Raw genomic sequence first — 12,763 nt, 5'->3', positions numbered from 1 at the left:
GACATATTGCCAAGGGACGATGGAATTGTACCCATAAGTTTGTTTGAACTAAGGTCTATTTCGCGAACCCTTGGTAACATGCCTAAATCTTTAGGTATGCTACCATTTAAGTTGTTTCCATCAAGATATAAAACTACAAGCTTCTGGCAATTATGTAGAGTTGGAGGAATACTACCTTCCAATAGGTTGTATGACAACTGAAGTTTCCTCAAGCGGTGTAGATTACCAATCTCATGTGGCAGAAAACCAGAGAAGCTGTTGTTTAAAAGATCAAGTGAGACTAGGAAGGAGAGGTTGCCAATATGAGGGGAAATGGTGCCGTGTAGATCCATATAGGAAAGGTTCAAGGCTGTGACTCTTTGTCTGCGTCGGCTGCAAGAGACCCCAAACCACTCACAGAAGTTTGTTGTTGTGGACCAGTTACCAGCAGAGAAGATAGTATCATTTGGATGAAAACTGATTTCAGATTTGAAGGCAATGAGAGCTGATTGATCTGTAAAGTTGTTGGAAGAGTGGGACAAGTGAAGCATGCATGGCTGAACTAATAGAAAAGCCAAGATCAGGAGAATAGATCGCCTTTTAATTAGCATCATGAGTGTGAAGGGAGACATAGAAGGCTCTTTGGAGTTTGGAGTATCAGAGGGCTATCACACCAGACTTCTACAGTTTGTGTTTATTACAATGAATAATGGCAAGTAATTGTGGACTTACCAGAAACATGGAATCTCAGAGCTTGACCACTTAAATTGCAATTGTTAAAATCCAAGTAAAATTAGACTTATTATTCACTCTAATGTTGAAGAAAAGTCAAGTCAATGATAGTGAGCTTGACCACTTAAATTGCATTTGTTAAAATCCAAGTAAATTTAGACTTGTTATTCACTCGGATGTTGAAGAAAAGTCAAGTCAATGATGGTCTGCTGATCTAATTTCAAGGCTTAACTTGTCTAGGGGTCCCAAACTCTTCACCTGCTTAAATAAAACTCATACCTACACAATTATTAATTGAGTCAAATGGATATTAACTTAATTAACATTAATATTTTTAGGGTTTTAACTAGGTATCCAATTAGAACCAATTATGGCCAAGTATCATTTTTATAAATCACCTCAACTCTAAAATACCAAAAAACCACTAAAAAGACCAAAACACCCATTAAACCTAAAAAATGACATAAATACCCTCCGAAACCTTAACCACTTTAAATTGCAATTGTTAAAATCCAAGTAAATTTAGACTTGTTATTCACTCTGATGTTCAAGAAAAGTCAAGTCAATGATGTCTGCTGGTCTAATTTCAAGGCTTAACTTGTCTAATGGTCCCAAACTCATTTGTCTACCCAAATTCACCTATACAAGATTCCATGACCACGGCAAAAAGAAAAACCCACGACACATTAAGAATGTTTTTCCACCAGTAGCAAATCCCATTGAACAAGGCTGTCAATCAGAAAGGGAAGACAAATTGTCAGCTATGCATATCTAACAGCTAGATGTCATATCTAAATCAGTCCACTACAAACACAACCATTAGTTCTAATAAACAAATTGAATGCGATAAAAGAGCTCAATACCACTAGTTGTGTAATAAACAAATTCAAGGAAACACACTTGCAGTTGAAACTGATCATCTATATAACTCTGTCCTCACTGCAATTCAAATTCAAGAATTTATAGTTTTCCCATTAAAACCGTTATCTATCAGCTTGTAGCTTTGGAATTTCCAAAGAACACTCATGATTTTGTGTTTGTTTAACCTTTTGTAACTTGAAATTCACAAGAGAAGAAAACAAGTTACTTTTAGCCTAAATTAGCTCAAAATTCCATATCAATTTGTCAGTGCAGGGCTCCTCTGCTTTCAACATGCCTTGCAGAAACATAATGTAAGGATCAATCCTATTTAAAATCTAGTCTTAGCATTTCACCAAGCACTTATAAGGGAGAAGGTGCCAACTGAACTAGAGCTCATTGGCTTAACATCTAAGCCTTATCCCACTCAATTTTTAACAGAATCAAAGTTAAAGAAAACATAATAGAAGTTCATATTATAGAAATATTTTGACATTATATATATATATATATATTTTTAGTGTTACATTCTAAGACCCAACAAGCACTGAAAGTCAAGCTCTAAGATTTATAATAAAATATCAATTCATGTAAAAAGTCTATGATGATTTTTTTCCTAACATAAGTAAAAGAATCTTTATTCAAAAGAAAAGAGAGTTCCAATATACAAAACACTCCTAAAGAATGACAACCTGAAATTCAAAAGGTCTAAAACAAGATGAGGAAGCTATACCACATATAATAGTAATTCAGTCATACATAGATCCCACAAAAGACTGTTTAATAACATGCTGAGGACATTCTACACCTTAAAAAATTCCTACTAATTTTAAGTAGATTTTAAAGAAGTAACATCCTTATCTTACCAAAAGGATGTTACTTCTTTACAATTTTTTGACAATTATTATTGTATTGTAATAATATTAAATAGCAAAAGAACCACATATGCCACTTACTTGAGCATCAGCCCCCGACGAAACCAGGATATTAAGATTCGTGGAAAAACAGCATTCGCTTATATTAAGAGAGCAAAAGAAATCACTTTTTTTTGGGGGGTGGGGGTGGGGGTGGGGGTAGTGTGATTATAACCTATGTAGTAAGTAATTACCTTATCAACTCTAACATTATATGTGTATAGTTGAATCCTCCATTCCAATAGCTATGATGTATGTTATTGTCTTCAGGATGAAATGCTAGGAAGGTAGAAGCAGGGGGTGCTGGCATAAATGTTGTAATTACCTACAAATTAGAGCAATTGATGGCAATCCATTAATAATCCCAATTCTGATGAAGTTTGCAAGACATGTATGGAATGACTTGCCTTGAATGTCATCATATTAAATAATGAAACCTTTCCACCACAGGCTGACATCACATATGAGTCATTTTTTGATAGTGCTATACATGGTACTGATTCTTCAAGGATAACACCTGAGACATCATTAGCCATAAGAAGACCACTGTTTGGTTGCCAGTATTGAGGAACAATATTGGCAGTGGCCTTTAAACACACACAGACTTCAGAAATCTCCCCCAAGAAAGAAAAATCTCAAGCAGACATACACAAGTTATAGAGGAAAAAAAGCTAAGTAAACATGCTTTAAGCTAGCAAGTACCTTTCCATTTGGATTTTGTTCGGTCCGTGCCCATTTCCACAGCTTCTGAACACCATCTGACCCAAGTGCCAAAACCCCAATGCCAGAATTTGCATATAGAAGTCGAACAACCTAAGTATAAACATAGGACAAAATGCATCATCAAGTATATAAACTTTATAATAAAAAGTGAAATATAGTAAACTTGCAGAGAGTTGAGAGGTCACATAATAACCAACCTGTGTATTAATTCTTTTGAACTTTTAGTAAAATTTATAATACTTATTGAAAATTAGGTATTAAATACAAGATACTTCACAAACCTTGCTGGAAGAATCTGTGTCTTCAGGCATGGTAATTAATCAGAACTGGACAGCATTAACAATTTCAGACAACTGCCAAGGTTTGGTTCTATCAGTTACATCCTCCATGGTTCTTGGCTTTTCCATGCTTCTACCATTTGGATCAACTCCATTCTTCAAAGATATAAAAGTTAAAAAATAAAATCAACACTATGCCAGAATGTATTTGCCAAAATGCAGTGGCTCATTTACAAAGAAAGTTTGGGGGGAAGGGTGTGGAAAGAAAAATAATAGAAAATGGTTTTCCCAAGAAGAAGAGGTAATATCTTAAGCAGGGGAAAACATTGAAACAGCTAGTGCCACATCCTTGAACCAGTCACTAGGCATGTTTCATACCACACACACGAAAAGTAAAAGTTTAAAAAGGCAGGCCCATAAAAGGGAACTGTGTCAAGAAACTAATACATGATGGGAAGTTGACTGCTTTATTTATTTCCTTGACATGTTTTAGTTTAAACCCAGAACTAGGGAAATCAGAGGATTTAAATAGTGCATGTGCCTCTTTATGATATGTTGAATGCAAGCTAACCAACATGCATAATTTCTGCTACAGCCAAAATATAAACTTCAACAAAAATTTCACACATTCCAAGTTAGAAAGATCAAGCTGCATACAATAATTGGAGAAGGCCTGACAGGAGAGCTCCTTTCCACTTTGCAATTGACTGGATTGTCATTTGTGATGGCAGGAGAGCCAGCTACCTAATGAATAGACACAAAAAGGAGATCCCAATAGGTCTTTATTTAATATTTTTAAAAGCATGCAAGCAAAACTAAAAGAAATTATTTAAACCTTGGCTGCAGCCGATTCAATGGGTGATCTCAATTCATCAAAAGAAGATCTGAGACCAGCAGCATTTGCAAGTATCTTGAATCCGTTGTCTGCTGTTGTAACAGCGAGAAGATTCCCTTCCTTGTTGAATCTCAAGCGAGGAAGACCCTGACAGTTTATTTGGTGCAGTTGTCAATCCAACAGGCATATTACTGATAGTTGAAGACAGTCCACAAGACTACTAACAGGCCTAATGCCCTGCATGGCCTTGTTTTAATTTGAAGATAAACATGCATAGTTACAGTTAATTAGCTAGCAACTTGTTAGGGTATCACTTTAACCACTTTCCCACCATAATATTTGCTATTTGTTTTTTCCACCACTAAGGTCCATAAACAAAGAAATTGCCTAAATACAAATGTCACAGATATTGACATACATTATTAAAAAATCCACAAGATATTGACACATAATCCTATGTGTCATCATATTCAATCACTGAAGTGCATGACATTATGTTATTATAGTAAAAAATGTCACTTACCTTGTAGGATCCATGATTGAATGAAGGTTCGGCTGTATTGCTGAAATCTTATCTCGTCCAGCCTCCTTTTCCTGAAAATGTCAATGGCAGAACATAATATGACATATGAAAAATGATAAAAAGGATTCAAGACCAATAGTCAATACTTATTTGCAACAAGGTCAGTGTTTTATCTTCTTCTCTGAATCAGTTTGAGACTATTATCAGTAATAAATGGCTTTAATCAATAATACTGGAATTTTCATTAATAGCAAAAGGTTCATCTCAGCCACTCTAATTTTGTTTCTAAAGGACTTGGAACTTGCTTATTATGTTTACATAATTTCAAAATTCAATAAAATTTTTGGGTTTGCTTACTTGCTATTGTAAATTGTGATTACTGGGTTTAATATTAACTAAGCTAGCCTTTTAAATCTTTAGATAGCATTTCAAAGCATTAAATTTTTGGAAGGATATTATAGCATGAATGGTAAAGGACTTTCTCACAACAGAAAGAGGAAAAATTTTCTCTCACTCAAAACAAGTATTTTTTGTTGATGCTTGACACTGCCAGTTTCATCAACTACCACAATGACATCTCCACCACCTACTCCATGAATCTGATGAGACTGCCACCACTATGAAAAATTATGCTAGGAAGTGACCACATAAGCAGCAACTACATCACCTCCACCATCATCGGTCATTGCAACCATTAAGAACCAACACCACGATATATGTCATCGGCAACAACAACCAAGCCTTAGTCCCATATTTATTAAGGTGGCTAGGGGCCCTCATTAAACTTTATGTACCTCCCCTTCTAGCCATATAAGACTTGATCTTTTCATATGTAGGAAATTGAATGGCAACATTACTTATCCTGGCCAATGAAGGAACAAACCAAACAATGCCACTGTTTCAAACCAACAAAATATCATGACAAAAAGAACACAGCATGAATATTTTCTTTGTTGAATTACATGATGTGGAAAGCATGTTTTAGTAATCGCTTTGAGCAGAATATCATTTTGACAAATTTTCATTTTTATTTTATAATACAAGTAGTTTATTTGCAAACTCACATAATACACATCAAACTAAGGAAGAACTTACATGTACAATCCTCGAATGCCTTCCTCATGTGCTATCCTTGTCAATGCAGAAAGCGTATCTTTGTAAGGAATTACATCTTGCCTCATTCCCTATGCCTGAATGAAGATGAAAAAGAAATGAATATCCAAAACACCTCAATGAAACATAAACAAAATGTGATATATTGGGAAACTTGGGTATTACCAGCCATATCATATTATTACATTACAATATCATTTTATGAAAGACAACACATATTCTGACCAGCTTTCAAGCACAGTATCATCAACTCATGCCTTAGATTTTAAGACCACTTAAGACACTAAACCACAATACTACTAACCATTTTTAAGGCCCCTGGTTCAGGGTTTAGGGTTTAGGATTTAGGGACAGGACAGGTCATAGGTAGAAATCTTACTGACCAATAAAAACAATACTGCCATCCACTATAATTATATAAAAAAGTGAATATATATAAAGCTGAGTTTATATATGTTAATTTGTTGATGATATTCTTCTAATTGCTCCCCTTTCCTTAATTCGGCACCTTTCTATAATTTTTTCTTTAATGCCCTTATCTAAGTCAACCACTTTTCCCAAAATCAATTTGTCCATTGATATCATATTATCAACAAATCAGCATATATAAACTCTGTTTCCCATCTTACCATGTCAGGCTTATACAGCCCTTCATCTCGTATGGCAGGTTGCAAATTACAAGGATTGAAGATAAAGTTAAACTTATCTTTATGGAAGAGAGAGAGAGAGAGAGAGAGAGAGAGAGAGAAGGGAGAGACCAAATCATGTTGTCTGACGGTTAACAGAAAAGTGGGGTCTGGGTATAGAACTTAAAAGTGAGTTATTATCTTAAAGAAACAACTTGCCAGCTTAAAAGTGATTAAGCATCAACCACCAGGGGCTGCTATTGAATTAACATTTCTAGCAGTCTTCCACAGAATCTCCACTTGATGAATTCTAAAGAAACTTTCCTGTTAAAATAGGGATATAGAACTCAGTTTTAGCTTAGACATTCCTGCACATCTCTGAATGCCATGTCACAGCAAAGCTTAATCATTCTGACTAATAATGGATTCTGACAGTCAATAGTTTATTCTTTTTTCTTACTAGGCAAAACTTTCTTCTGACATTCACATAATAATCAAACTTACGAGCTCTTCAGGTAGGCAAATGCTTCTCTTTCTAATGTCTGAGAAAAAGTTTTGTTTTCCCAATTTCAAAATTGAAAATAGATAGATATTGTTGCAACTGGAAAAGACAATACCTAGTACTAAACACAGCTATAAAATGTATCTTCAAATGTCAGTTGACTGTTTAAAGGGGAAAAAAAGGTTGAAGAAAAAATTGAGCATGAAACCAGGTAAAATAATTTACTCAAACACAGCTACCATAGTTTCACATATTTACAGGCATTACAAACAGAAGCACATATATAAGAATGATTAATTATTTAAGTGTGAATAATTTTATTGAAATGAGACAAGGCATTACAAACAGAAGCACACCACAATAATCAGTAGACATAAATCACCACCAAAAAAAAAAATTTGGGTGCTTTGGAGTTAGAGCCGTTATTCTGAAGCTGAGAAGAATGCAATTGTGTCTTACATACTACAGTGTGACTACCAACTAAACAAATAACTGTCAAGAGAGGGCTGATTATATGCATGGCCAGTGCAACATAAAAAAAAAAGAAGAAAAAGGCAATTTATAGATTGAAGGAGCTAAAGGCATTAAAGAGAGGGCTGATTGGAGAAGAAGGATTTATGTAGCCTACCAAAAATAAAAGCACTATACATTGTCCAAAGAGTATTTAGTGTACACTCAAACATACTAGTCGAATTATGAACACTTCCTACAAAAATCTAATATTATACAATGTAGATTCTATATGATACTAAAGACATCTATGAATAGTCTTTTTTTTTTTTTTGATAGATATGTAAACTAAATGAGACTTTTTTTATAAGTAAGACTTAACTGAAGGATACAAATTTTAGATGCAAAGTTCCCTTGTTAAATGTATAACCAAATAATAAGAAAAGAAAGTGCATAACTTTTGCCCATGAGTTAGTTAATTTGCAAAAAGTACCTATCATTTGCTAGATTCCAAGCTTCCTGCCTTAGTTCTGGAGGTGTTTCGAGAACAGCAAGTTAGTTAGATATGAATTTATGAGGATGTTCAACATGACAAACAAATCCCATCTCTTTCAATATATGTCAGTCTTGAGGTTATGATATTTCTGTTAGAAAAATATAGGATAAAAAAAAAAAAAAAAAAAAAAAAGGGTGCTTTGGAGTTAGAGCCGTTATTCTGAAGCATAGAAGAATGCAATTGTGTCTTACATACTACAGTGTGACTACCAACTAAACAAATAACTCTCAAGATGTCTTCTGCATCGAATTATATGCATGGCCAGTGCAACATAAAAATAAAAAATAAAAATAAATAAAAAAAAAAGAAAAAAGAAAAAAAGAAAAAGGCAATTTATAGATTGAAGGAGCTAAAGGCATTAAAGAGAGGGCTGATTGGAGAAGAAGGATTTATGTAGCCTACCAAAAATAAAAGCACTATACATTGTCCAAAGAGTATTTAGTGTACACTCAAACATACTAGTCGAATTATGAACACTTCCTACAAAAATATAATATCATACAATGTAGATTCTATATGATACAAAAGACATCTATGAATACTGTCTTCTTTTTTCTTCTTTTTTTTTGATAGATATGTAAACTAAATGACACTTTTTTTATAAGTAAGACTTAACTGAAGGATACAAATTTTAGATGCAAAGTTCCCTTGTTAAATGTATAACCAAATAATAAGAAAAGAAAGTGCATAACTTTTGCCCATGAGTAGTTAATTTGCAAAAAGTACCTATCATTTGCTAGATTCCAAGCTTCCTGCCTCAGTTCTGGAGGTGTTTCGAGAACAGCAAGGTAGTTAGATATGATTCATATGAATTTATGAGGATGTTCAACATGACAAACAAATCCCATCTCTTTCAATATATGTCTTTCTGTTCTGTTCAAGTCAGTCTTGAGATCATGGTATTTCTGTTAGAAAAATATAGGACTATATAAGTGCAGAGACACCTGAAGTGCTAAAATTAACCGCCTATTCAGATAAAGCCATTATACTCGGTGGTTGCCAAAAAGAAAAAAAGAAGAAAAATTAAATTCTTGTGCCAAAGAAGAAAATGATAAACGGGTAATTCCATGGAAAAGAAGGTGGGTGCTTAACCTGTGAACCAATCTCCAAATGCTCTATCGGTAAGTTCTCCATCCTACACTCTATTCTGTGGAAAACAATAAGGACTTGTCTTGCTTTCCTTGGGCTTTTCTCCAGCTTTGATGCAAGCCACAAGCAGCTTGCAGCAAATTTCTACAAAAAATTATCATATCCCAGAAAATTAAGGGATGAGTTACATGGGCATAGAAGTTTTATGCTGTTTCAAGTTAGTAACACAACTATTATTCATTTTTTGCTAAGAAAATGTAAGAATAAAAATACATTCTGGAAAACAAGGACCTTGATTCAGTGAAGCTCAAGGCAACTGTTGGACTTGGTAGTGGTGAATTACGGATACAAAACTAGTGGTAAATTATCAGTTATCCCAAAGGCATAACTAATAGAAAACAGTGTATTTAATCGTCTAACAATAATTCTAACACTCCATGTATAATCTCAAACTCCCCCTTAAGAAGTGAGGCCCAACACATGTGATTTTTAACAATTTTAAAGAAATTAGGAGTGAAGGTAGGGTTCGAACTCATGACCACTTGCATTGATACCCTGATAAATCCCTAATTGTCCCAAAAATTTCAACTATTAGGAAATGGTAAATTTAACCATAATTCTAACAATTAGAACATCATGGATGCATTTCAAAGAACACTTTACTTTCCTACATTTATTCTCAATGTAAAAAGAAAATGATAAGAGACAACAATTAACCTTAACATTGAAGCGGTCAAACGATTTCTTGCAATAGAAACGATGGAATAGAACCTGCCCCGTCGCCACAGCTTCAGGTCTATAAGTACAAAGATTAAGGTAACATACTGAACCAAAAAAATTAAGAAAAGTAAACAATTTCATAAACCCAACATATAAAGAAATAAAAAATAAAAAAGAGGGTACAGTTTAAGCAAGATGCCACTTTCTTGGATGAGATCACAGCCATAGATTCGTAAGGTAGTTTCAGTATCTTCATCAATACTATCTTTCCTAGAAGATGAGTTCTTTAGATGCTCATCGGTTAAGTAGAAATTGTCAATCGCCGTGTATATCATTTGTTGTGATGGAAGTGAATAGCAATCACAAGAAACCAAGAAGAATTCTATACTAAAATAAACCGAAACCCCAGAATTGGAATTAGAATTAAACATTAAATTGATTAATAGAGGCTTTCTCTTAGTTTCTCGAACGCCTCCATTGTTGATACCTCTCTCTCTCTCTCTCTCTCTCTCTCTCTCTCTCTCTCTCTGTTTTCCAGAGCAAAAACAGAGGCTTTGTGCTCAACGGGATTTTTAATATAGCCTAATTTCTCAACGGTAACATTTTTTTAAAATTCAAAAAAATTTTGGACTTGGATCACTCGTATTTTCATTATGTTAAGCTTATGGGCCTTTTCTCGTTTTAACTTTTTAAGTGGTTGATCCAAGTGATTGATCCGCTGCTGATAGTTGGGTCCAACTCGAAGGCCCAATATTATTAAAAACTAAAAACTGAAATAAATGATACACGAGAGTATTTTCTAGCCCACTACAAAAATAAAATAAAATAACTAAATTTATTAGTATATTAAAAAAAATCTATGAAGTTAAATCAATGTTGATTTTGTGATAAGTTTCCACTTCCAGATTTTGATGATATCCCTTTGTTCATTGTGACAAAAAAAAGTGATAGTATAAGGAGGGTAGGATATTTTTGGTTAGGGGTACAATTTTTTTTTTTTTTTTGTTCATGTATTTAGCTATTGTAGGTGTAAATACATATATATTTTCCTTGTAAATACAAGGAAATTTTTAATTAGTAACTAGTTTATAGGCCCCCTAGTATCCGGTGAAGATAAATAAAAAATAGGGTAAAATATCATTTTCGTCCCTAAACTATCACAAAAGTTCGTTTTTCGTCCCTAAACTTTCAAAAGTTCGTTTTTCGTCCCTGAACTATCACAAAAATTCGTTTTTCGTCCCTAAACTTTCAAAAGTTCTATTTTCGTCCCTAAACTTTCAAAAGTTCTATTTTCGTCCCTAAACTTTTCCAAATGTATTGATTTTCGTCCCTCTCACATCAGCACACTGTCAAAGCCACGTCAGCACTCCATCAGACGGAGGGACGAAAATCAATACGTTTGGAAAAGTTTAGGGACGAAAATAGAACTTTTGAAAGTTTAGGGACGAAAAACGAACTTTTGTGATAGTTCAGGGACGAAAAACGAACTTTTGAAAATTTAGGGATGAAAAACGAACTTTTGTGATAGTTTAGAGACGAAAATGATATTTTACCCAAAACAAAAATGCATATTTTTGTGCAAGGATTATAGTTTTGTTTAGCAGAATCATCACGATTACATAGACAAATTAGGATTTTGACAAGATCCTTAGAAATATTATTTACTGAGTTTGGTTTATTCTTGAGAATTTTGTTTACAAAAAATTAATTTGATTCAATCTCATTTTAACATTTGAATATAGCTTGGGGATAACATGCAATTGTTTCAATTTTAAAAAATAAAAATCTATGTTATCAAAAGGGTCGTCAATGGGCCGGGTCGGGCTGGCCCGGCCCATTTTTGCTTGGCCCAAGGGCACAATGGGCTGGGCATAATGGGCTATTAACTAGTTAACGGGTCGGGTCGGGCTGGGCCAAAAGAGAAAACCCCAGCCCATGACCCTGCCCATGGGCAATGCCCATTTTGTTTTTAATGGGCTAGGTTACTAAGTTGGGCCTAATGGGCTACCCATGAGATTGTATTAGCATATTATTTTATTATTTTTAGAAATAAATAATCAATTTTTAAGAAGGAAATAATCAATCTAGTTTTTTTAAAAGGAAAGAATCAAAGAATTTAATACTTAATTACAATTTTTTTTATCGTCAAATCTATTTAATTTTTTTAAATAAGGCTTCAAATAGTTTTTTATTTTTATCTTTAATAAAAAAAATCAAATGGTTAATTCAAATTTGCTAGACTACTAGAAAAATATATATTTAGTAAACTAAGTTTAGCACAATTACTTTAAGTATCTTAGTGGTTGGGAAAGTTTTCTTAAAAAATTCTATTACAATATCTCAAGATCAATCCTTCGTACACTTTCTATATATTTTTGTTAAAAATTCTAAGTTATTGGACTGGGCAATGGGTTGGGCCAACGGGCTGGGCTACTGGGCTAGCCCACCGGGTGCCCATGGGCATAAAAACTAGCCCACGGCCTAACCCACTGGGCTAGTGGCCTACCCGTGGGCCTCAATAACAACGGGCTGGGCCGCCCATTAGCCCAATGGGCTGTCGGGTTTTTGGGTCAGCCCGTGGGCCATGGGCTATTTGATGACCCTCAAATTCAATTATTAATCTAACAGTTGCTCAAAATATCTAGAAGACTTTCGTTCATGAAAATCAAAGTCCAAATTCTGAATTAAGAAATACCTGTGCAAGAACCCATGACCGTGGGAAAAAGAAAAACCCTTCTGCCCCATCAAACAAACAAAGTGATCTTTTCAATTTTGACAAAGGAATACATAAGAATAGTCACAGACACAAAAAAAAAAAAAAAAAAAAAAAAAAAAAAAAAAAAAAAAAAAAAAAAAAAAAAAATT

The 12,763-nt window shown here is 34.0% G+C and overlaps 1 protein-coding gene and 1 pseudogene across 2 annotated transcripts; both read right to left on the bottom strand.

Annotated features, from left to right (window-relative positions):
• Positions 1–6: 6 nt before the first annotated feature.
• LOC112011874 (protein TPR1-like) lies at positions 7–6,047 on the bottom strand. Of its 2 annotated transcripts, XM_065764790.1 has the most exons (9): positions 5,938–6,047; positions 4,843–4,913; positions 4,320–4,466; positions 4,142–4,228; positions 3,488–3,640; positions 3,186–3,296; positions 2,891–3,070; positions 2,678–2,808; positions 7–1,440 (listed from the first exon to the last, which is right to left on the bottom strand). In XM_065764790.1, the coding sequence occupies exons 5-9, from the start codon at positions 3,515–3,517 to the stop codon at positions 1,398–1,400; spliced, it is 495 nt and encodes a 164-aa protein (XP_065620862.1). In that variant the 5' UTR covers positions 3,518–3,640; positions 4,142–4,228; positions 4,320–4,466; positions 4,843–4,913; positions 5,938–6,047; the 3' UTR covers positions 7–1,397. The 2 variants fall into 2 exon arrangements, 1 of the variants encoding a protein (XP_065620862.1); XR_010625487.1 differs by lacking the exons at positions 7–1,440; positions 5,938–6,047 and adding an exon at positions 5,357–5,447 and having other exon boundaries at positions 2,510–2,808.
• A 2,650-nt stretch (positions 6,048–8,697) lies between these two features.
• On the bottom strand, positions 8,698–10,421 carry LOC112038531 (cyclin-L1-1-like; annotated as a pseudogene).
• Positions 10,422–12,763: the final 2,342 nt, after the last annotated feature.

Source organism: Quercus suber, unplaced genomic scaffold (genome assembly GCF_002906115.3).
Source record: "Quercus suber isolate HL8 unplaced genomic scaffold, Cork oak 2.0 scaffold_22, whole genome shotgun sequence".
NCBI classification, from domain to species: Eukaryota; Viridiplantae; Streptophyta; class Magnoliopsida; order Fagales; family Fagaceae; genus Quercus; species Quercus suber.
This window is presented reverse-complemented; position numbering and strand designations above follow the sequence as displayed.